Genomic DNA, 25,990 nt, shown 5'->3' on the forward strand with positions numbered 1-25,990 from the left:
ATACATGGTAGGGCCAGGAGAGACTGAAGACTGGGCTGTCATTGTCATTACTACTATTAAATAGTCAAACCTGCCTCCTGGCATAATTGTTTATTTTGGCATCAAATTATCACAAAGGGGGCTGTGACGATTCAATTTCCTGATGTCTTCTCAGGTGGTTCTGCTGTTTCTTTTGGGAGCTCCTTCTTCTCTTTCTGTTCCATGAATTAGTACAGTCACTAAAGTCCTGTGTATAGTGTTCTTTCCACCCTCCCTCCTTTCCTTCCTCCCTCCCATACTTTCTCTGTCTGTCTGTCCCTTTCAGGCACTGTCCCTTTGATTTGGTCTCTCTCTCTCTCTCTCTCTCTCTCTCGGCCTCTTTTCTTTTTTTTTTTTTTTGCATTTTTCTGAAGCTGGAAACAGGGAGAGACAGTCAGACAGACTCCCGCATGCGCCCGACGGGGATCCACCCGGCACGCCCACCAGGGGCGACGCTCTGTCCACCAGGGGGCGATGCTCTGCCCATCCTGGGCGTCGCCATGTTGCGACCCTCTTGGGTGTCGCCATGTTGCGACCAGAGCCACTCTAGCGCCTGGGGCAGAGGCCACAGAGCCATCTCCAGCGCCCGGGCCATCTTTGCTCCAATGGAGCCTTGGCTGCGGGAGGGGAAGAGAGAGACAGAGAGGAAGGCGCAGCGGAGGGGTGGAGAAGCAAATGGGCGCTTCTCCTATGTGCCCTGGCCGGGAATCGAACCTGGGTCCTCCGCACGCTAGGCCGACGCTCTACCGCTGAGCCAACCGGCCAGGTCGGCCTCTTTTCTTGATCTCAGCCAATCTCCAGGTTTCACTTATCACAACCTTAAGTGTAACTTCAAAGACTTCACCTCCTGGCCCATTCCATGAATCATGAAATTTTGTAAATTAATTCAGTTCTTGTTTGCAAACTTTGTGCCTCCGTTCTGAGCTTATTCTTGCTTGACCCCCCCCCCCCCAAAGATGAACTTAGAGCTTTACTTAATAATATGAAGGAACAAAAAAGCCTAAGCCATACTTGGAGTTGAGGGTATATTGTTTGGTAAATGCCCCTTCCACTAAATTCTCAGTTCCCCGAGGACAGAGACTATTCACCTATGGTACCAAAACCGAACTTGTTCAACAAGTTCATGTCAGAATATGCACAGCTTCCCGTGCAATGCAACACTCCCTTCCGCACCATTTCTTTTTGTTTGTTTGTTTGTTTATTTTTTGTATTTTTCTGAAGCTGGAAACAGGGAGAGACAGTCAGGCAGACTCCCGCATGCGCCCGACCGGGATCCACCCGGCACGCCCACCAGGGGCGACGCTCTGCCCACCAGGGGGCGATGCTCTGCCCCTCCGGGGCGTCGCTCTGCCACGACCAGAGCCACTCTAGTGTCTGGGGCAGAGGCCAAGGAGCCATCCCCAGCGCCTGGGCCATCTTTGCTCCAATGGAGCCTCGCTGCGGGAGGGGAAGAGAAAGACAGAGAGGAAGGAGGGGGGGGTGGAGAAGCAAATGGGAGCTTCTCCTATGTGCCCTAGCCAGGAATCGAACCCGGGTCCCCCGCACGCCAGGCCGACGCTCTACCGCTGAGCCAACCGCCAACGGCCTCTGCACTATTTCTGAAAACCAGTCCTCTCGTTCCGCTAGAACAGTCACAGGAAGAAATGACCAGTTTACAATAGCAGTCTATTCCAGTTTTGAACAGCTAGAATATTGAGAATGGTATTGGCGTGTGTGTGTGTGTGTGTGTGTGTGTGTGTGTGTGTGTGTGTGGTGTGTTTCCCAGCATCAAAATTCCTTTACTATGCTTGGCGAATCCACCATTCTGTGTGAGGAGGCAAAATTGCATCTCTCATTATGTAAACCAATAATGACAGATAAATGATCTTTGACATTTAGTGCATGGGATGTGGACCCGCATTTGGAACGGAACTGTGGATTTCTGTCTATCTATCCATCTATCTATCTATCTATCTATCTATCATCTATCATCTATCCGTCTATCTAGAGTTACATATACAAAAATATATCTAGATATACTAAGTGCTTGTTTATCCTTTTATTTTTAAATTTTGTTTTATTTTTTAATGACAGTTGACATTCTACTAGACTGGTTTCAGGTGTAGGTGTACAGTGAATCTCAAGCATTTATCCCAACAAGCGGGAACCAGCTAGAACGCGCTTCACGTGTGCCACCTAGTGTCCAGAGGCGGCAGTGGCTGCACTCCACCCAGACGGTCCCTGCAGAAGGACCTTCATCAGGAGACCGGCAGCTTCTAGGATTTTGCTGATTGCTCCCTGAATGCGCTAGGTCAGATCAACCCGGTGTGGCCCAGCTCCAGCAGAAATAGAAAGTTTGCAAGGGGAACTGAGGAAGAGGAAAACAAGGATGGTGAGGCACCCCGCCACCTGGCCCAGGAGAGCCATCGACTCTGTCACCTGTCAAATAGGCTCAAAGACACACAACAGGGTCCATGGAACAGGTGCTAGGACTCAGGGGTGCTCATAACATATTGGCCATTATTATTATTATTATTTCTGACCACTTAAATTTTTGAATGACGACTAGGCATCAGGTTCGTGAGAAACATAAAGTCATTATTTAAACACACACGCCAGAGCTCGGGCGCTCCAGCGGCATCCATTCATTCTAACCCCACCACGGGGTCTGTCTTTCCTCTGCAGACAGAGAGGCTAGTATGAACTGCCTCTCCGTGGGGCCTGTACGGCTGCCCGTGACTCTGTCCTGTGATGCTTTCAGGCACTGTCCCTCTGATTCGGACTCCCGGAACCAGGACCGGAACCGAGGGACGGCCCCCAGAGCCCACACGGGCCACTCACTCAGCCGGCGGCTGTCGGAGGCCGGCACACCTCAGAATCACCCGCTGCCTCACCTTCTAGTGACACTGTCCCTCCAGAAGGTACTGTCGTTTAAAAAAAAAAAAAAAGCAAAAACCGCTACTAGAGGCGGACCCCTGGAAGACCCCCAGCAAACCATGCTGAGTCAAGTTGACGAGACGTGTGGTCACGTCCGCGCGCGCAACAAGCCCTCAACTCTCCGCTCGCACCTGCGCAGTCGCAGCAAGTGGGCGGGGCACTCTGTGGGACGCTTTTTCTTTTCCTGACGCGCGGCTCGGACGGAACATCTCGTGAGAAGTGCCTGTTCTCGCGGGAACTGTATTCAAAAAGCCCTGGCGCTAAGCGGGGGAGCTGGCGGAGTCAATGGGCTGTCTCTTGTGGTAAGTGGGGCTACGCTCACGCCCCTAGGCGCGGGGACCTCTCACTACGCGCCGCTTCGGCGACAGCCGGGGACAGGAGTGATCGAGGGACCTGGAGGAAAGTTTGTGTGTGGCGAGGAGCGGTGGGGAGCGGCGTGGGACGGGCTTCTGGGGGGGAAGGGGGAGAGGACCGAAGGAAACCCGGGGCCTGGGTGTCGCCCGAGGCCTCCAGCCAGGACAGCTTCTGCGGAACCCTGAATTCCTGTTCACCACGTTCCCAGTCGGTTTCAGTTTTCGGTTGGACCGCCTCGCCATCCTCTTCCCCCGGGGATTCTGCATAAAAAAATGAAAGGCTGGGTTGGCTGCTGGGTCCTGGGAAAGATAGCAGACGCTAGATCTCGCTGTCCAGTGCGAGAAAATGCCACAAGTGAAAAATATACAGTGGATTTCGAAGACCACACAAAACAGTAATATTTCGTTCATCATTTTTATAATGATTACATGTTGAAATTATACTGTTTTTGGATGTCTTGGACTAAGTAAAATATTATCCAAATAGCTACCCGTGGTTTTGACCCTTATTAATGTGTCGCCCTGAAAATTAAAAATCGCATACATAGCGCGCATTATATTTCTGTTGGACAGCGCCGCCCCAACCAGCTGCGTGTGGGATTCTGCTCTGCTTTTCACCCTTTGGTTTAATCTTCTCAAAAAACCATGTGAGATAGCTGTTACTGTCCTTATTTTATGGAGGACAAAACAAGATGTTAAATAAGTTGTCCAGTTCCTGCAGCCAGTGAGTAGTGAATCTGGAATAAGAATTCGAGCAGCTTGATTCGCAGAGCTTCCAAATCTCCTAAATGTTTTATGCGTGCTGTGTTTCTGCGAGGCGGACCAGAGAAGTGGTCAGGAGCCAGGCTGTGGAGCTGCACTCTTGTTCCCATTTCACTTAGCCACTTACAAGTGGCTGATCACCTTTGAGGGAAGTACCTCACCTTTCATGGGGTTGTTGACTGGATTCAATGAGATCAAGTATGCAAAGCACCAAGCACCATATCTGGCACACATTGCCCATAGTTATTCAACTCTGGCCTCTTCTCTCTGCAGATTGATGGGTTAACTCACTCATCCATTAGACCTCTGTGGAAAAGTCACTTCCTCAGGGAAATCTCTCTTGTCTGGATTCCCTCTATGCCACTCAACTCCCCTGTGTTATATAGGCTCAGGTAGCACCATACAGCTCTTCCTGTTGTACCTAATCACACTCGTAACTTTAAAGTTATTTGATTTAATGGCTTCCCACTTATAGACTAAGTTTCAAGAGGCAGGAGGACTACTGTCTAGCTCTGGGGTCACCATTGTGTTCTCACAGTACTTGGCACATAATAGGAATTCCAGCGAATCCCTTGAACGAACGAGAGCTAAATTTTTGGCTTCCTTGGACTTTGATGTCAGGGATGTCTTGAGACTAGCTCCTTTTTTTTTTTTTTTTTTTTTTTGTGGTAAATGTTGTTAACTCAGGTCCATGAAAAGAATTAAATCAGATAATGCATTTGAAGCACTGTGCTTGGTAAATGGAAAATCCTCAACAATTATAAATTATTTTAACTGTAACAATTAACAACTGGCCCCATCACGTATATAGGCTTTGGACAGGCTTTGCATTTTAGAGCAGGAGCTGCCAGCCTTGGATAATGTAGATAATGTAGGATATCTTTTTCTTTTTCTCTTCTCAAACCCTGCATCTCCTCTTTTTATCTTCATTCTCAGTTAAAGACCTTGCTTCCTAAAAGGATAAATTGAAGTAGTTAAAAGGGCACTTAATGCACACTTCCACCACTATATCTACCTAGAAAAAAACAACTATATTCTGTACCTATAGACTTTGCTTTGCTTTACTTGAGATGAAATAGTCATGCTTCTGTCTCAAGTCAGTTCCTGGAGTTTAGACTCCATCCTCTTGCTTTGTCACTCCAGCAGTTCCCCGTGTCTTCTGTCATCAGTGTTCCTTTTCTCCTGGATCTGTTCCCTGGCATACAAGCATACTGTTCATTTTTCCTTAAATTTTTTTAGTTTAATACTTCTTTTTTTTCTTAAACTTTTTATCTTAAAAATAAAATACACGTGATTCTACTTCCCTTCCAGGTACTGCCCCATGAGAGTTGAAAATCCTAAATGACAGCAGTGTTCTCTGATTACTGTGAACATTGTTTCTGTGTTGCATGCCCTCTTAGGGATAGGAAAGTATTAGTGGGTCTGTTTTCAATAAAGCTTATTTAATGTGGCAAGTCTAACCTGTGCAGGAAGTTAACACTGTGGTTGAAAAATTGTGGACAGGCTACTTCTTACATTACTTAAAACTGCCTTATTAGAAGTTAAGTAGCAGTCATACTACCATAAAGCTCTTGATTTCTTTCATTCTTCTCTTACCTCATTACCTGTATAACGATGTAATTATGAGACTCACCCAACCTTAGCATTTCAGGAAACTTAGCACACAGCAACTAAACAGTGTCCTGATAACTGCATTCCCTAGAGCAAAGTGGAATATATTCACCCTTTTTTCCCTCTGTTTGATTTGATCTCAAATCAGGTGATAACATTGTCGGACATTCTTAGAACAAGCATGTAAATGTGACCGCTTGAAAGGAAGAAAATCTTTAATACTATGTTTTTATATGGCAGTAGTATTGAAACATGTAAACATATTTTTAATTGATATCTTTATATGGAGTTGTTTTTGTTTTTTTTGGTTAAGCTTAATTTTATTTTCTCTATGTACAGTAAACTGAAAACAAGAAAAAATCATGGAGGCAGATATAATCGCAGGTCTTCGATGCAAGCTCAAAGAGGTTGAAGAGGAGCGACTAAAAGCTGCGCAGTATGGTTTACAGCTAGTGGAGAGCCAGAGTGAATTGCAGACACAATTAGATAATTATCGTAATGAAATGATGACCGTAACTGAGGTAGGAATTGAGACTCCTCTGTTTACAAGGGTGTGCTGAGCTCATGGACATGTGTGTTATCTAGAAATTATTAATATTATTTTTATGTTTTCCTAAAGATTTTAGCTCTAATTCCCACCCACCTTTATTTCCAATAAAGAGGAATGAGCTACATAACTTTCAAATGTTCTTTCTGACCCAGGGTGCTTTGTTCATCACACATTAGATTTTAGATTTTGTTTTGTCTACACTCTTCCTAGGTAACCTCACTTGTTTTATAGCTTCAGATAATATCTAAATGACATTACACCAAGTCCTTAGTTCTCCACTAAATTCTAGACTGTGTATTGAATTGCCTGCTAATGAACATCTCAAACTTAATATAAACAGGGGAGTTGATTTCCTGCCCACTAACCAGACATTCTGTAGTCCACTCTAGTCCAAACCACCATCCTCTCTCCCTAGACTACGATAGCCTTCTAACCTGGTTGCCTGCTTCCCTTATTTCTGTTCATACAATTCATTCTTTGTAAAGCAGCCAATTAATCATTGAAGAATATACAGAAGATCATGGCACAGTCCCACTAAAAACACACGGGCCTCCATTTATATTTAGAACAAAATTCGAGCTCTTGATTTGGATTTGCAGATCCCTGTGTGATCTGACCCTGCTAACCCTCGATCTCATCTCACACTACTTTCCTTGTTCTTAGCTGCCTTGCCTCATGGGCTTTACACGAGCTGTTGTCTGCATCGAGTTGTTCATAACCACCTGCATGGATTGGGTTCTCAAACGTCAGGTTTCTGTTAGCTGTCATCTTAGCAGAGAGGCCTTTCCCTGATTATATGTATATTATAAAGCAGCCATCGTTCTCTTAGTTCTGTGGTGCCAGCTATCTCCAGATTATAAACACCATGAGAGAAGGCATCTGACTGGCTTTGCTTGTTCACTGTTGTGTCCCCAGCGTCTGGCACATGTTTATTAAAAGAATGTTTTATTTAGTAAATGGTAACATATCTCAAAATTTAAATATAGCAGGTAACTAATAACAACTCTTATTTTTTTAATTTTTCTCTTTAATATTTTATCTTATTTTTTAAAGCTTGTTGAAGGAGTTTGGACTGATGGCCCATTTATCTTTAAACTTTCTTGTCAGTAGGCAAAACTATTGAATACTCCTTTTGTTTCAGCATTGAATTTATTCAAAGAGTCATTCGTGAACATTTTTTAGATGACTACATTATAAAAGAAGGGCTGACTTAGTATTTCACTTGACTCCTAGTTCACTGTTTCTTCATTTTGTTCAGAGTTACAAGTGGAGCATATCATTACCAAACCAAGTAATTCTCACTAGGGAAACAGGTGCTATTAAATTGTTTTTCCCTAGCAGAGATTACTTGACATGTTGACATGCCACAGTACACTTTGTACTTCCTTGACGGGATATGGTAGCCATGACCATCTCCCTAGAGTGGACTTGATTGTGGTCTGAGAATACCCCTGGGGAGGGGTTAATCTTTTAAGAATGATTAGTGACAAAGTTATTCAAGATTTAACAGTGTGTTGTTACTTAGAAAGCAGCAAATGTATAAAGCAGGAATGAAACAGTTGAAGGTGATAACTGCTAATATGTGATGGCTTTACGTTATTGCAATTGAATTATAATTGACTCTGCTTTCAGAATTATGAGCAAGAAAAATATACTCTTCAGAGAGAAGTTGAGCTCAAGAATCAGATGTTAGAAAGTTTGACTTCTGAATGTGAAGCTATTAAACAAGATCAAAAATTGCACCTGGAGAAATTAGAAGAACGACTGAGCAGAACTCATGGACAAGAAGTGAATGAACTAAAAAATAAGGTTTGGATACCTCTGTATATCAGAATGGAAATGTTCCATGCTTATGCAGCAATCTGTAAACTTTAGTGATGAAGATTTTCTTAGTACCATCTGTGCAGAATAGCTGAGATCAAGAACTCTATTATGTTAATGTGAAGAGTGGGAAGGAACACTGAGAAACAGGTTTACCTACAGAACTTGTATAAATAACATTCTACTAATTAAGCCCTGGCCCGGTGGCTCATTGGCTAAAGCGTCCACCTGGCGCGCCAGAGGTCGTGGGTCAGGGCATGTTTGAGAAGCAGTCAGTGAGTACACAACTAAATGGAACATCTAAGTGAAACAAGAAGTTGATGTTTCTCTCTTTCTCTCTCTCTCTCTCTCTCTCTCTCTCTCTCTCTCCTTATCCCCCTCTCTCCCTTCCTCCCTCCCCTTCTCTTTCTCACTCTCTCAAATCAATGGAAAAAAATTTTTTTTTTTTTTTTTCATTTTTCTGAAGCTGGAAACGGGGAGAGACAGTCAGACAGACTCCCGCATGCGCCCGACCGGGATCCACCCGGCACGCCCACCAGGGGCAACGCTCTGCCCACCAGGGGGCGATGCTCTGCCCATCCTGGGCGTCGCCATGTTGCGACCAGAGCCACTGTAGCGCCTGGGGCAGAGGCCACAGAGCCATCCCCAGCGCCCGGGCCATCTTTGCTCCAATGGAGCCTTGGCTGCGGGAGGGGAAGAGAGAGACAGAGAGGAAAGCGCGGCGGAGGGGTGGAGAAGCAAATGTGCGCTTCTCCTGTGTGCCCTGGCCGGGAATCGAACCCGGGTCCTCCGCACGCTAGGCCGACGCTCTACCGCTGAGCCAACCGGCCAGGGCAAAATTTTTTTTTAAATTAGGGTATTGGTTATAGAGTTTTAGTTTAGTGACCGGCATGACCTCCTTGCTTATAGTGGATAGTATGGCAGCCCATTTCAGAAAGACTAGTCCCCTAACTTTCACTACAATTAGCGATACACTCTATAATTCCACAAGTTTCCTATAAATTTATGGTCATTAGAATTGATATAATTTCTTTATTGCAGATAAACTAATATACATGATTCAATCTTTATAACAACTCCATAAGGAAGTTACCATTATTATCTCAATATAACAGGTGAGAAAACCAATGTGTAAACAGATTAAGGAGGTTGGACAGAATTACAGAGCTAGAAATTACCGGTCAAGATTTGAACCGAGGCTGTCTGATTCTCTCGCCTCTGTCCCTGCGTTGAGTCTGACGGCACGTTGCACCAGCTCCATGTCATGCGCACCGACAGAATAAACAGCTGCCCAGTGACCGTCCATTCCTTTTCGGCGCCCCATCTGCCCAGTGCCCTCAGGTCACTTCTGAGGGACCTAGACTGCTCACAGCTCCTCTTTGTGGAGTCCATACTTCTCAGAACACTACCAAAACTCGCCTGACTTTCCTGACTTTTGTCTGGGTTTCTCAGAAGTCCATTTTCAAATTTTTAGTGTTTCGTGTGGCATTTTTTAAGATTTTTCTGTATCTGTGTACCACCTATGCTATTACTTAATTTCTCATTAAATTGCCTTTTTAAATCTTGTTTTAAGGTAATGATATCAATGAAATGGCATGTTTGAGCTGGTTATTTATTATTTATTTTTTTCTAGTAGGCAATACATATATAACTATCAAAACATACTTCTGTGTAATATGTAGAATCATCCCGCATACCACTCTGGCCAGCTTATTTGAAACTAATCTTTGTTGATTAGTTTCTTTGTTAATAGACACCAATGACTGATAATAGTGCTTTTTCTTTTTTCCTGGGTCTTATTTTCATTGTAGCAGCAGCTTTCCTTATGTAAACAAAAGAGTAATCTGGGAAATACTCAGACTGAGGCAGACCGATCATGGGGATAGGTTTTTGGTAGAGCAAATACTAAAACCAGTCAGAAAGTATATTCAATCTTACCGATGTTCTCAAATAACTGGTGCCAAAAATTTGGAGATTTATTTGCTATCTTTTCCTTATTTCTCACATTTGACCCATCAAGTTCTAAGAATTTGACGTACCAAACATCCATCTACAGTGCTGCCTCTAGTTCAGCTCGCCACATCTCCTAGACCACTGTGGTAGCCTGCTTCTATCATAGCCGTTCATAACATTCATTCTCCGCACCGGAGCCGAAGGTGTCAAGAAACCAGACCTACTCTGAATACTTATATGGACTGTTTGTATGTTTATAAAACAAAGCATGTCACTATGTTAAAAGATGCCTAACCTGGGCCAATACAAACCCCCAACAGTCTTATCCTGCAGTAAGTTTGAGTTAACCGGGTTTTTCAGAAAGATGATCTCGTTTCCACATAAATCATTTAGATAAAATTTTTATTTCACACTATGGAAACAGAAAAGGGAAAACAAATCAAGCTTCCAACTGTGTATTCTTGGCTTTCCAAGATTGGAAATTATGTGACATTTTAGAAAGTTATTAAACAGTTTTGTTCAGATTGACCGTCTTTCCAAACTATGTAGCGATCCTGCAGGTACCAGGACAGCTTGTACTGCAACTGGACGTTGTTCTGACCTTCGGTGACCTTTGGCTAATAAGATTGTGGATGTTTTTAACTTTAGTTAGAAAAACTGAAAGCGGAATTGGACGAAGCTCGGCTTAGTGAAAAGCAGCTGAAGCACAAAGTCGATCATCAGAAGGAGCTCCTGTCCTGTAAATGCGAGGAGATGCGGGCGCTGTCCGAACGCGCGCAGGAGAGCATGTCTTCCGAGACGCTGGCTCTTCAGCTGGAACTGACGGAAGTGGAAGCGGCGAAGGTAATTGCTCTGGCTGGGTGTTCTCAGGTTTCCTTTCTTCTTTACTTGGATTGTTTTTTACATGTTTTTGTAATAATCCTGATGAGCTATTTTAAGGCTGAGTTATTTTTTTGGCCTAACTTTGATCTAATTTCAAAGTGTTTTACAGAGTTTTTAGATAGATTAATTTATAATAAAGCTGTAGATGATATGATTATATAAGGTAGACTTTCTCTTTAGATTAATGAAACCTCTGGAAGAATTTAGACACATTTACTCTGATTCTAGTTTGTATCATTTAGAAAAAAAAAAGCCAAATTTAAAACATTGGTCCCTTGGAACTTGATATGCATATGAACATAGGTTTTTTTGTTTGTTTTTTTCATTGCAGGATAATTAAAGCCTTAAATTCATAGCAAAGAAAAACAGTCTCTAGAGCCTTTTACTTTGTTGCCTACTGAAAAATTTAGTGATTTTCATGATTTTATTATGCGCCTTAAAAGCTTGAACTAGTTCTTTAGTTTCAGATATGAGTTGATGCTGATAAACTGCTAAATAAAGGATTATTTGAGAGACTTTACTTTTTTTTCATTTCTGTTGACTAGAACACCCTCCAAGAAGAAGTGAATGAACTACAGTACAGACTAGAACAACTAGAACTTCTGAATTCCAATCTGATGCGCCAGGTGGAGCGGATGAAAAAAGACAAGGAGGAGAGAGAGAGAGAGGCAGTTTCTTACTCTAATGCCCTGGAGGTATGATGGGTGCAGTAATGCCATCTTTTTCAATTTATCTTAAGTTGTTTTCTTGCTAAATCCAATCTCTATTAGCTAAATTGTTTTCTTTTGAATTTAGAAAGCTCGCCTAGCAAATCAAGATCTTCAGGTGCAGTTAGACCAGGCACTCCAGCAAGCCCAGGACCCCGGTAGTAAAGGCAACTCTTTGTTTGCGGAGGTACTTACAAACATTCCATTGAGTAAGTTGGCATTTCACTTAATCAAAGCATAATTAAACGTGTTGATATTCTGTAGGTGGAAGATCGAAGGGCAGCAATGGAACGGCAGCTTATCAGTATGAAAGTCAAGTATCAGTCACTAAAGAAGCAAAATGCGTTCAATAGAGAACAGAATCAAAAAATGAAGGTACAGAATTTTACTAACCCTATTTTGTATCAGGATTACTTGTACAGATATGTCAAAGAAAGCATCTTTTCCTTCAAGGAGCATACTTGCAGAGTTATTCTAGAACTGCATGATTTTAGAAAATCAGTATTTTTAAATTGAGCAGAAGATTCATTTATATAATTTTTAAATCCTATAGCAGGGGTAGTCAACCTTTTTATACCTACCGCCCACTTTTGTATCTGTTAGTAGTAAAATTTTCTCATTGCCCACCGGTTCCACAGTAATGGTGATTTATAAAGTAGGGAAGTAACTTTACTTTATAAAATTTATAATCAGAGTTACAGCAAGTTAAAGCATATAATAATAATTACTTACTAAGTACTTTATGTTGGATTTTCCCTAAGTTTGGCAGAATAAATTTTTATAAAACAACTTACTGTAGTTAAATCTATCTTTTTATTTATACTTTGGTTGCTCCACTACAGCCCACCATGAAAGCTGGAACGCCCACTAGTGGGCAGTAGGGACCAGGTTGACTACCACTGTCCTATAGTAAATATTTAGTTATAGTATATTTAGTATCCATTGATTGATCAATTTTTTTTTAATGGTTATTCACTAGCCTTGCCAGAGAGGAATAAATCTTTCTTTGTGGAGTGGAAAAAAAAGAAATGTTATTTCTTGTTGTTGGCTTGGGTCTTTTTGAGCATAGCCCTGAGGTTTCTACTTTATCAAAAACTAGGTCTTTCATTATTCTTCAGTGCCCCCTCCCCAAAGCTTATATATAATATGGGTAAAATTTGAATTTCCTTTCAAGTCAAGCATCTAGGCCCTTTGAATTTTAAGGGTTTGTTGGTCAGCATTTTAGCCAAATAGGTGGTAACAGAAAAACATGTGGAAGTTGGGAAGATTTCAGTATTATACCAGCCATTAGAATCCTGATCCTTCATCTATTGAGCCTAGCTCTGCTGAGGTGGTCACTCGGGGCCTGTCGATCTTCCTGCCTTTTGTTTAGGATAATGAGATTTACCAAAGAAGTAGGAATGGCCAGTGATTAAACGTTGGTGTTAGATGAACTTGGGATTGAATCCTTGTTCTGTCACTTGCTAGCTGTGTGACCTTGGACAAGTATTTTTACTTTTCATAGCATCGGTCACCTCATCTGTAAATGAGGGATGATAGAACCTGCCTCAGAATTGTCCTGTGGTTAAATGAAAGCATAGAAAAATGCTTGTATGGTGCTTAGCAAATAAGGGAGTGGTGATTTAATAAACATGGCTGTGGATTTTTTCCCCTCAGACTTTTGACTGTGCTGCCTGGTTTATTGAGGCTCTCCCCTATCTGGGAATGTCTTTGTAAATTTTCTCACATTTGCTTGTTTTCTTTCAGTATTTGTTGGGCTCTTACTATTAAGGTCCCAAAGTTCCCATGATATCCCAAACCAAGACACGAGACACAAGTAGAATTCTGGATCTTCTCAGGCTGTGTGTCTAGCCTCCAGGCTGAAGCAGAACAAAAAATAGGTCCTTTAAAATGTTAGAAGTCATCTTTCTCTCTTCCTTGGAACTGTGTCCACCCCCTCATATTATTGCTTGCTTTACTCAAAACTATGTTTAAACTAACTGACACTTTTAAGAACTCCTGAAATCCCTGAAAGTCGAAGGAAATGCTAGGTATAGATTTTAGCTAGTTCCTTTCGATTGCTATGCAACTCTAGTTTAGGTGCAGTCATACTTAGGTAAGTTGATTGCTGCTCTTAATAAATAAACTTATGTTGCCCTGGCCGGTTGGCTCAGTGGTAGAGCGTCGGCCTGGCGTGCAGGAGTCCCGGGTTTGATTCCCGGCCAGGGCACACAGGAGAAGCGCCCATCTGCTTCTCCACCCCTCCCCCTCTCCTTCCTCTCTGTCTCTCTCTTCCCCTCCCGCAACCAAGGCTCCATTGGAGCAAAGTTTGCCCAGGCGCTAAGGATGGCTATGTGGCCTCTGCCTCAGGCACTAGAATGGCTCTGATTACTGCAGATCGATGCCCCAGATGGACAGAGCATCGCCCCCTGGTGGGCATGCCCGGTGAATCCCGGTCGGGCGCGTGCGGGAGTCTGACTGCCTCCCTGTTTCCAACTTCAAAAAAATACAAAAAAAACCCAAAATAAACTTATGTTTACATTGAATATTTTCTTAATATCTTTAAATTGCCTTTTGCCCTTTGCTTTCCATCCTTTTGCTTTCTGAATCTCACATTTATGAATGTGAATAGCTTAATACTTTCCCCTACTGCAGGGGTCCCCAAACTACGGCCCAGGGCCGCATGCGGCCCCCTGAGGCCATTTATCCAGCCCCCCGCCGCACACCCGGAAGGGGCACCTCTTTCAGTGGTGGTCAGTGAGAGGAGCATAGTTCCCATTGAAATACTGGTCAGTTTGTTGATTTAAATTTACTTGTTCTCTATTTTAAATATTGTATTCGTTCCCATTTTGTTTTTTTACTTTAAAATAAGATATGTGCAGTGTGCATAGGGATTTGTTCATAGTTTTTTTATAGTCCGGCCCTCCAACGGTCTGAGGGACAGTGAACTGGCCCCCTGTGTAAAAAGTTTGAGGACCCCTGCCCTACTGAATACTATTGAAGTTAAGTAAAATGTTTGAGAAACTCCATCAGACCCTAATGAGAATGCAGATGAAGAGTGGAGTACAGCACTTGACCGGGCGTATTTATCTGTTAGGTGATGTGCTTCCAGAACACAGTCATGCAGTTTAGTAAGTTTCACAGAGGCACAAAGAATTGTTACAGACTTCAGACGTCACTCATAAGTAGTCAGAATAAAGGAACTTATTGATACAGATGTTTCTAAGTTATTAGATTATTAGACTAGAAATGGCTAATTGGTTTAATTTCCAAAATGAGTTCATAGTAATGCAGTATAAAATATGAACTAAATCAAAATGTGATTATCAGACTCTTCCCCTCCCCTGCTCAGTGTTATGGGGGGTAACTTTTCTCCTTCAGTTCCAGATCGCCACATTGCTACAAATGAAAGGGTCTCAGACTGAGTCTGAGCAGCAGGAACGGTTGTTTGCCATGTTGGAGCAGAAGAATGGTGAAATTAAACATCTCTTAGGTGAAATTAGAAATCTGGAGAAATTTAAGGTATGTGTAACACCTTTTAAAAATGCGCCAAAATTTGGGTTGACTATCTTAATACTTATAACTTGAATAGGTTTCTTTGTTATATAATTAACTTACAGTTTCAGTTGAGATTGACTGATATTTAACTCTTTTCTTCTAATTACTTGTTTTTACTTTTCACTGTTGCATCTTTTAGTAGAACCAGAGTAAAGTAACTTCCCTCATACTTGTTATTATGTGCCTGTTATAACTGAAAGTGCCCATATCATTAGTGTATAACTCAATGAGTTTTAACATCTCTTTTTCTGTCAGTATTAGATGTACAAATGCTCGAGCTTCGTAGAAATGGAACCTTTCATTATATATTCTTCTGTTTCTCTCCAACTCAACATTATGTAGTGAGATCTGTTCCTCGTGCTGCATTTTGTCAACAACTGCTTATTTTTCAGTGCCGTTCAGCCCCATTTCTCACTGGATGCACAGCAGCATCTTTAGTCCTGTTGTCCAGCGTTGTGTGGCAGTTAGAATTCCTAGAAGTCTTGAATGAACTACTTCTTAAAAATTTTTGAAATAAGTTCAGATTTCCAGAAAAGTTGTAAAATTATTCCTGTATACCCTTCACCCAGATTCCCGTTGTCAATTTTATCATAGTTGCTTTATCATTTTCTTTCTCTCTTAAATGCTTAAATGTTTTTTCTTAAACACTTGAGAGTTAAGTTGGAAACCAGATTATTCCTTTTTCCATAAATTGTATCTGAATGTTTTTGAAATTTATTCTCCCAAAATCAGGAACTTAACATTGATTCATAGTATTAGCTAAACTGCTTAGTATATTTTACCAATTACCATGGAGCCTCTGCCTCAGGTGCTAAAAATAGCTCTTTGTGAGCATGGCCCCAGATAGACAGGGCATCGGCCCCAGAGGGAGGATGCTGGATGGGGCCCAGTTAGGGCGCATGCAGAAGTCTGTTTATCTCCCTTCACATCATTTGGAAAAAGAAGAAAACAAATAAAATAAAATCATCTACAAGTTTTTAAGCCATTTTATACATTTTTTCCCCTAGAGAAATTGTACAGGGATTCCATCAGAATCTCAGAAGAGTGAGTACCAAAAATAACTTTAAGAATCTCCATTCTTTTTCATATTTTTCTAATTTATGGCTTTGTCATAAAGTCCAGAATTAAACTTAGTGAGTATTTATTCCATTTTAAAAGGAGAGGGAAACCAGACTATTGGTGTGGAGCCTCAGTTTTGGAGACAGATCTGAGTTCAGATTCTTTCTGCTCAGTTTACTTGCCTGTGGATCTTAGACCAGTTCCCTTGTATGTACGAGAGGGATGCTCTTTTTCATACCTCATTTAGAAGGTAAACGAGTTAAGTGGATACTGTTTAGCACAGTGCCTGCTAGTGATAAGCATTCAGTAAGTGGTAGCTGATATTATTATTAATAAACATATACTAACCTAATTTGTTATTTTAAGTAATAAGAATTGTTTTATTTAGAGTTTATATAAAAGTATGGAATCTAAGCCTTCAGACAACTCTGATGCTCTGAAAGATGCCACCTATTATACGGATTTACTTCAGATGAAGCTTGACAACTCAAAGTAAGTGTTAGTTGAATAGAAAGATAGAGACTCTCAACTTGTTTATAAGTGGTATTGGTGACCATATATTTTCATTGCCAAAAGATAATTTCAAAAAGGAGAGGCAACAAAAATGTCACTGGGCCCTGGCTGGTTGGCTCAGTGGTAGAGCATTGGCCTGTTATGTGGATGTCCTGGGTTTGATTCCCAGTCAGGTCACACAGGAGTAGCAACCATCTGCTTCTCCACCCCTTGCCCTCTTCTCTCTCTCTCTCTCTCTCTCTCTCTCCCTCTTTCCTTCCCTCCCTCTCCTACAGCTATGGCTTGATTGGAGCAAGTTGGCCCCAGCTGCTGAGGATGGTTTCAATGTTTCCTGGCTTTCACCTCAGGCGCTAAGAATAGCTCTGTTGCTGAGCAACGGACCAACAGCCCAGAGGGGCAGAGCATTGCCCTATAGGGGGCTTGCTGGGTGTATTGCAGTTGGGGCACATGTGGGACTCTGTCTGCCTCCCCTCCATTCTCTTAATTAAAAAAATAAATAAATGAATAAAAAATAAATATCTCCAGGCATTAAGCAAGATGTACTCAAGATATAGTTAGTACCAATTGTTGGAGAACAAATGTATTTCATGAATAATTAAATGTTTTTATTTCTTTGTGTTTAGTTTCTTAGGTTGGTAAATGAAAAGAACTTTAATAGAAAATGTTCTTATAATCTAAATTTTTCAAGAATAAGTATCATATATTTTTAAATATAAAGGAATTTATTTGCACATGAATAAATGTGGAAAGAATATTTCCACCCTTTATCCTTTTCCTTTAAAGAATGCATGAGGTTTTTATTTTAAAGGCTTTTTTTTTTTTTTTTTTTTTAATTTATTTATTTATTTATTTATTTTTACAGAGGCAGAGATAGACAGGGACAGACAGACAGGAACGGAGAGAGATGAGAAGCATCAATCATCAGTTTCTCGTTGTGCGTTGCGACTTCTTAGTTGTTCATTGATTGCTTTCTCACATGTGCCTTGACCGTGGGCCTTCAGCAGACCGAGTAACCCCCTGCTGGAGCCAGCGACCTTGGGTCCAAGCTGGTGAGCTCTTTGCTCAAGCCATATGAGCCCGCGCTCAAGCTGGCCATCTCGGGGTCTCGAACCTGGGTCCTTCCGCATCCCAGTCCGACGCTCTATCCACTGCGCCACCACCTGGTCAGGCGAGGTTTTTATTTTAAAGTGCCATTGTTCAAACTTATTTATTTCTTTGTTACTAAAAACCCCAAGGAAATGCATTTTTTTACTAAGAGTTCGAATATAAAATAAAAGATGTGCAGTAACAACTACACTCATTTATATTATGTTATTTTAATATTCCTTGGTTCCCTTTTTTAAATTAATGTAGCAAAGAAAATGAAAGCACTAAAGGGGAGTTGTCCATACAGCGAATGAAAGCGTTGTTTGAGAGCCAGCGGGCTCTGGATATTGAGCGAAAACTTTTTGCCAATGAAAGGAGCCTTCAGATTTCCCAGAGTGAAAATATGAAGCTGAGAGCTCAAATAGATGAGTTGAAATTGAAATATGAACCTGAAGGTAAGTGTGTCTCATGTTTGCCTTATAGCATCAGAAGCTGTGAGAGATTATACTAGATACTTTTCTTACTTTTCTTACTTATGCAAATCTCATTACAAACCAATTTGTGGCTGTGTGTCCGTATTTAGTGAAACATTTACTGCTACACAATGTGTAGGAACATTCAAAGAGAACTGGTTCCTAGGTGTATATGAATAGAATAGGTTCTCCTTTTGGATGCCTATATAGTACAACCATGACATTTGGGACGTTTCCATTTAGGATTGCAGCACCTTATGTAATACCAAAGAGTTCAGTTTTGCTGGGACAACTGATGTTTGGGAGCTCTATTAGTTAATACCATGTGTAGAAAACCTAAGGTAGTGGAGACTTCAAGAAGACAGGCAGCTATTCCTCCCCCGATGAAGTCTGGAGGAGACCTCCGGAGCGGCAGGCAGGCCTGGGCTTCACTGCACTGGTTGTCGGCGCACACCGGGAGCAGAGCGCAGTCGGGGCCCGTCTGCCGACAGGAAGAGCTGAGAAGGGCGGGTTTGCCTGATTCTCAGGGCCCGTGCTCCCAACTTCTCTTGCGCATTCTGTCATTAAGGGAGGAAGAGGGCAGGTATTGGAGGGCATCTAGTGGGTGCAATCACTCAGAAAATACCAGTCTGACACACTAAAGAGAGTGACTTGACTATATGTAAATTAAGAACTAAAGGGGCGTCGGCCTAGCGTGCGGAGGACCCGGGTTCGATTCCCGGCCAGGGCACACAGGAGAAGCGCCCATTTGCTTCTCCACCCCTCCGCCGCACTTTCCTCTCTGTCTCTCTCTTCCCCTCCCGCAGCCGAGGCTCCATTGGAGCAAAGATGGCCCGGGCACTGGGGATGGCTCCTTGGCCTCTGCCCCAGGCGCTAGAGTGGCTCTGGTCGCAATATGGCGACGCCCAGGATGGGCAGAGCATCGCCCCCTGGTGGGCAGAGCGTCGCCCCTGGTGGGCGTGCCAGGTGGATCCCGGTCGGGCGCATGCGGGAGTCTGTCTGACTGTCTCTCCCTGTTTCCAGCTTCGGAGAAAAGAAAAAAAAAAAAAAAAAAAAAAAAGAACAAAAGGGGCAAAAGTAAAAAAGTAAGAATGTCCTGGTTCTTATTTTAAAAAGAGTGTTGTTACATGTTTTAGGTTATAGATTTTCAGGGTTTTCTGCCCCTACTCTGTGCACATGCCCAAGACTCCCTTCATTACTGTACCGGTGACTGCGGTTCTGTTCTCAACACCAGTGAGGCAGTTGTCAGCAGCAGTGAGGTGGTGTTAGTTGAAAAGGCTCCTCTTTTCGTCATCCTTGTCCTCTTCTCTGACTCTAAGAGGCTCTTCTTATTAAGAATTACCCGTTTTGAATTTCAAAGGTTGCTGAACTGAACCCACAGAGACTTGAGGTTGTGTAGTGAATCTCGCCCCCGCTGTGGATTGCAGAGGAGCAGTGAAAGAGAAAGAGTGACTTTAAACCAGTGTAGATCAGGAACACCTGCCCCGTCCTCCACCATGGTTTCCCCATCTTCACTGCAGTGTTGATTTTGAGGATGAAGGACATTGGTATGGGGATAGGGAAGACGTATCAGGGCGTCAAATTCAGTGACTGGCTGTGGGCCGGCAAAGGGGAGGGAGCGATGTTATGTTCAGCAGTGGGGTGGAAGGCTACTGCGGCATTTGCAGTGAGAGAGTAATATGGTTTGAACTGGGGACTGGGGAGGTATCCACGGTAGAAGTCCTGAGGTTTGGAATGTATTATGTAGGTGGGGCTAGTACGTACATATGTGGTAACATGTGTACATTCAATGTGGTAACATTCAGAGAATTTGACCTGCTCTTTTCATCCTTACAAAGCACAATATTGAGTGAAGTGGGTACTTTTAATTGCCATTTTAAAGAAAATCTCAGAGAGGGTTAGTGCTTCCCATGTCGTCCAGCTGCAGAGTGGATGTCCTAGGACTGGGACCTGGATCCCGTGACTCTTGGCCGCTGTCCCCTTCCCCATCTCCACGCCGGATCTTAGGAAGCCCCGTGCAACTTTGATCGCAGAGCCAGGAGAGAACAAGTTTTCATTCTGAGGGCCGAGTATATTGAGTTTCTGAATAAGAAATTTACAGCCAGAGAACCTTTAAAAGACAAACTTAATGGAGTCCATGAAAAAAGGAAGATAGATGGAAACAATATTTTTAATAAGGAGATGATTGGGTTTTAAAGGAATAGAGAAAGGAAAGGAAAACTACATATATAACTAGTTCCACCTCTTTATGTGGATTGCATCTTTGATTTGTTAACGGATCTATTTGTAATGATTTTTGCATTCAGAGAAAATTGCTGTGCCTGTACTCAAAAAGAGGCGTGAGGTGCTGCCTCTGGATATACCCGCCCCTCACGACGTGTGTGCCAGCTGCGCTGCTGGGGCAGGGGTCTCGGGACCACCACCTTGGAGCCAGGATGCACAGCCCTGCACTAGCGGTTTCAAAGATGCCAACTTGCAGTTAGAAAAGACAGTTTCTGTAAATACACCAGCAGTCGCTCTCTCCCCTCACAAAAATCTGCCCGTGAATATTCAGCCAACGAAAGAAAAGAAATGTGTGAAAATTGCAGAAGTTCCAGCCACAAGTGAGAGAAGCGAGAACACCCCTGACTCTCCCAGGTCAGTGTGCTCTTTTCTCCCGGGTGCCTGCCAGACTCCTGTCCTGGCTTCTCTCTCACTGCATGACTGTGCTGCTTCCTCCCCTCTGCTCCTAGTGCTCCTCCTGTTACCTGCAGTGCAGTCTCTTCTCGCTGCTTCCTCCCCTCTGCTCCTAGTGTTACCTGCAGTGCAGTCTCTTCTGGCTGCTTCCTCCAACATTTTCAAACCTGTCCGAAAGACTAAAACGATTGCACGGGGGAAGGACTTACAAATAAGGGAATTCTTTTTAAAGGTTATACTTTTCTGTCTTATGGAACAGAAATATCACAGTTTAGTATCTTTCTGAATGTTTTGTTGGTTTGAATAAGTGTACGATTATTGTTTTCCTGGTTCAAGAGTGGCCGTGAAGGAAAAATTAATGTACCTACTAAAATGGTTTTCCAATCGTCCCAAGAAATTTCAGCCTTTTAGAAAACTGTTATGTAAAATTTTTATGCCTTTCAAAATTGTTTATCTTTAAGAATGGGCTTTGAGGCCTGGCTGGGTTGCTCAGTGGGTAGAGTGTTGTCCTGGCACACCAAGGTAGGTGGTGGGTTTTATCCCGGTCAGGGCACATGTGAGAAGCAGCCAAGTGAGTGCACAACTAAGTGGAAAAGTGAGTTGATGCTTCTCTTTCTCTCTTTCTCTCTCTTTCTCTCTCTCTTTCTCTCTCTCTTCCTGTCTCTCTCTTCCTCTCATTTGCTCTCTCAAATCAATTGAAAAAATTTTTTTAAAAAGATGGGCTTTGATACCTATTTTTACATTTTTAAATACAAAGGCAAACTTATTTTTGTTTTACATCAAAACTTTAAAGCTTCTAGTCTTTATTATATGCGGCTTAAGTGTCTGTTTGTCGCCGATAGCTTATTGGCTGCTTGCGTAACTGTACTAGCCAATGGGGTGAAGTTGCCACGACTGAACGCAAATTGAGCGGGTCAGGGGCAAGGTGAACATCTGTTTGCATTGGCAATCATCTGCTTTTGAAACAATTTAAGGCTGAACGCAAATTGAGCGTGTCAGGAGGAAGGTGAACATTTGTTTGCATTGGCAATCATCTGTTTTACATAAAAACTACGTCTTAACGTAATTTCTTTTAAGAATGCCTCCTAGAAAATACAGCACTGAAGAGGAGAGAAAAGGAGCTAAAGCTGCACAAAAACGGCTTTCGAATTAACATTTTATTATTTAAATCACCTTTATTTATTGAGCTAGCGGTGGCTCTTAAGAAATGTACCACCAGCGGTTTCCTTCATTGCACTCTACTTTAAGCTATTAAGCAAGTAGAAGGGGGAAACCCCATAGGGCACTAAGCAAAGGGGCGTCCTCGCCGCCTGCCCTGGGTAATTCAGTTTGAATTAGCAGACACCTTTGCACAAATCATTTTAATTACAATTTATAATATCTAGAACAGCGGTCATTTCGTATGACCGCCAGGCTTTCTAGTTTCTTCATATATGAGTTTGATTAAAATGCAGTGTCAAAACACATATGACTATAGGAATTCACATTTTAAGGGCCTCTGCCTTAAAAAAAATTAAAATAAGGAGGTCAAAGGTAAGAGAAAGTAGTAGAAGGGAAGTAGCTCTTCACTCTTTATTTTCTCTTAAATGACTGTTCTGCTAGTGGAGACTCTAAGTCTGCAGTTTTAGGGGACAAATAGGTATCTGTGTGCAGTCCAGGGGCTCATGCTGCTTTGACCTTGCACCTTGCCTTTTGCGTGTCGCACTCAAGTTGAGATAGTGCTGTAGCATTTTAATTTTTTGTTAGGTGCTCTTGTGATAGGCACCCTCGTTACGTTTTCATTTCTTTCAGCTTTGCCATGACTTTTTTATCAACCTTAAAGATACTTCCTTGGACATTTAAAAAAATGATTTTATTGACAAAAAGAATTCTTTAGAGAGTCAGTGATTAGTTTTCTTAATGGTATTGGAGTCAACTGTAATTTTTTTTCTGTATAAACATTAAAAAAAAAATCACCATGTCTTCTTAGAGACCTGTTATACTAGAGAATTGTCTCTTCGCTCGTTTTTCTTAACCACACCTGAATTCAGAGTGGATGCTTTAATGCCTATAGGTTAGCTGCTGAATCAAAGCTTCAAACGGAAGTTAAAGAAGGGAAAGAAACTGCAAGCAAATTGGAAACGAAAACTAGTAAGCAATCACACTCTATTCTATACGTGTCCTCTAAATCAACTCCAGAGACCCAGTGTCCTCAGCAGTGAAGACGGGTCTGTAATGAGAGGAAGGGACCACTTGCCCACCAGTTGGCCCTGGAGCTTAAGATGGTCTCTATCTGAAGTACAGTAGGTTCATTCTTTCTACCCCCTGTGCCAGCACTCAGCGTGCTCACACTCGTGTGACCGGATGTCCTAAAGTTGGTTGTGACTGACCAGGAGAGTTCCTTAACTGATGATCCTTCATGGAGCTTCGATGTGAATAAACTGTTAGTTGAAGTAAGGTGTTGTTATAAGTCTATTTGTTGCATTGTCTGTGGGTTTTTAAAGGGATATTAACGTCAGAGCCATATATAATATTGTAACTGCATTAAGCACCTATGTTTATCTCTGTATTTTTTATTCTAAACCTTCTAAATAAAGATTATTTTCCTTTAAATGATGATAGACTGGTTTATAATTTTATTTCATATGTACTATATAGGTAGGTATATTAGTCTATTATATATACATATAATAGAGATTTGTTTTAAGGAATTGGCTTATGTGCATGTGGACACTGGCAAGTCCAAGATCTGGAGTCCAAATGCTGTCAGACTGGAGTCCCAAGGAAGAGCCAGTGTTACAGTTCAGGTGGGAAGGCCATCTGCTACAGCAGTCTACCTTGTCCTAGCTAGGGTTCCAGCTGACCGCATGCACAGGCTCACTCCCATCCTGGAGGAAAATCTGCTTTACTCCAGGTCCACAGATTCAGGTGTTAATCTCATCTAAGACATTCTCCTGTTGAAAACATCCAGAACAGTGTTTGACCACCTAGGTTCGGTGGCCCAACCAAGCTGACACATACTGTTGACCAGCACAGTGAGTGACCCTTCGTGGCTCACAGTTGAGTTGGACTCACATAGATGCACAGTGGTCATGGTGGTATTACTAGTAATCATAGTTATATCGGACATTCGAATCAATCTGATGGGCCTAGCACTCTGCTCAGTCCTTTTGTGGACTGCCACGTTTCACCCTCTCATCACCTCTGTGAGCTGGATATTATTCTTAACTTACCCCCATTTACAGATGAGGAAACCAAGGCCTCAGGTTAAGTTACTTGTCCAAGGGCACAGTGGATAGTAAATGGTGAAAAAAATAAAGAGTGAAATAGAACGTCCAAAGTGCCAGAGGAACAGAGAAGGGAACGAGAAAGTGCCTGGGGGCTTTGTGCTGTTTTTTCCCTCTCGAAGCTGAGATTCTGTCAGAGGCTTCCTGAGCATGCAAAGAGCGTTCAGGGAGAAGTAGCTGTTCGAAGGGTAAAGGACTAAAACAGCTCCAGTTCAGTACAATGGGGACTTCAAACTGGCTGGATGTGTGGGGCTCATGAAAGGCAGGGGTAGTGAATGGAGTAGGAGGAGAGCTAGGAGCAAAATCACGAGTGTGACTTGGGGAAATCTTACGAACAAAAACTTACATGGGTCTGTAACCAGATTGAGCGACTATGATGAAAGGTTGAAGAACAGGATGACAAGAGAACCTTATCCAGCTGGCTTCTGCCTTCCCAGCCTTGGGTACAGAGGCAATTCTGTTGAGCCGTGAGCTTTTTTAGGACTATCTTTCTAAAAAATCACCACGGTAGATGATGGCGAGCAACTGAACAGTTGATGCAAGCAAAGCAATTGTTGAATACATTGTAAAGAGGGAGTGAATTATTCGATTTAGATTTAGTACAAACACTCTACAGGCATAATGGAAAATGGGTTTAGAAGAAGGTCAGAATGGAGGCAGAAAAGGCTGGTTTGGCCATTGGCAGTCCAGGTAGGAAATACAGGTGCGAACGGAGGCGGTGGCCGTGGAAATGTAGAGTGGCCGATGGACTAAGATACTGTTTCGAGAAGCCAAGTTGCCAAGGGTTGTTGGCAAAATAGGATGTGGGACTCTAGGGGAACATTTTGCTCTATGTGGATAAGTGGTGGTAACAGAAAGTAGGAGTGGGAGATATTTCTGTTTTATGAGCACTTTTATTCAGATACTAGTCGCGTGCCCTTGTTGGGGGTAAGGAATATGTTTGTGTTTCTTTATATAAGCGACAATAAGTCTGTTTACCAAACTTTGTATTTGTAATGGAATATGTAAGGCTAGTAGAACATTCTAGTAGGTACTACCCCCCCATTATTATTTAAAAAGTGGCCGTGTGGTTAAATGTTTATAATCACAGCTTTGATTTACTCAGTTTTCACTGATCAGACACAATAAACCCTGTGAATGAACCTGGATGGAAGATGGCAAAGTAATTATGTTTTGCCTCCCTGGGTAAGCTCCTGGTGTGGAAGGGAGCTAGTGTTTATTGGTTGGCTAGGTGCTTTACCTATGTTATATCCCTTAATATTATATAATTTAGCATAATAGTTACTATTGTAGCAGCTGTAGTTATTATGAAATTCAAATCTCCAAATAAATGTTAGACCTGGGCAAGTTTACGACTCTCGGAATAGTTTGTTTAGGTGATGTTTTCTCTAAATATTTTAATTTTTAATAATTATGTAAAATATGTGGATCCAAGGTAAATTCTACAAAGCCAGGTACGTTATTTGTTTGTTTGTTTTTGTATTTTTCTGAAGCTGGAAATGGGGAGGCAGACAGACTCCCACATGCGCCCTACCAGGATCCACCCGGCATGCCCACCAGGGGGCGATGCTCTGCCCATCTGGGGCGTAGCTCTGTTGCAACCAGAGCCATTCTAGCGCCTGAGGCAGAGGCCACAGAGCCATCCTCAGCGCCCAGGCCATCTTTGCTCCAATGGAGCCTTGGCTGCGGGAGGGGAAGAGAGAGAGAGTAAGGAGATGGGGGAGGGGTGGAGAAGCAGATGGGCACTTCTGTGTGCCCTGGCCGGAAATCGAACCCAGGACTCCTGTACGCCAGGCTGACGCTCTAC

The 25,990-nt window shown here is 42.5% G+C and overlaps 1 protein-coding gene across 2 annotated transcripts; it reads left to right on the forward strand.

The window, feature by feature from the left end:
* The first annotated feature begins 3,135 nt into the window (after positions 1–3,135).
* On the forward strand, positions 3,136–23,478 carry SPDL1 (spindle apparatus coiled-coil protein 1). Of its 2 annotated transcripts, none has more exons than XM_066277509.1 (12): positions 3,136–3,236; positions 6,000–6,181; positions 7,843–8,019; positions 10,633–10,827; positions 11,412–11,561; positions 11,662–11,760; positions 11,838–11,948; positions 14,934–15,074; positions 16,558–16,661; positions 18,036–18,223; positions 20,548–20,878; positions 22,971–23,478. In XM_066277509.1, the coding sequence occupies exons 2-12, from the start codon at positions 6,023–6,025 to the stop codon at positions 23,116–23,118; spliced, it is 1,803 nt and encodes a 600-aa protein (XP_066133606.1). In that variant the 5' UTR covers positions 3,136–3,236; positions 6,000–6,022; the 3' UTR covers positions 23,119–23,478. The 2 variants fall into 2 exon arrangements, with proteins under 2 accessions (XP_066133606.1, XP_066133607.1); XM_066277510.1 differs by lacking the exon at positions 3,136–3,236 and adding an exon at positions 3,569–3,682.
* The last annotated feature ends 2,512 nt before the right edge of the window (positions 23,479–25,990 follow it).

The sequence above is a fragment of the Saccopteryx bilineata genome, chromosome 4 (genome assembly GCF_036850765.1).
Source record: "Saccopteryx bilineata isolate mSacBil1 chromosome 4, mSacBil1_pri_phased_curated, whole genome shotgun sequence".
In the NCBI taxonomy this organism is placed as follows: Eukaryota; Metazoa; Chordata; class Mammalia; order Chiroptera; family Emballonuridae; genus Saccopteryx; species Saccopteryx bilineata.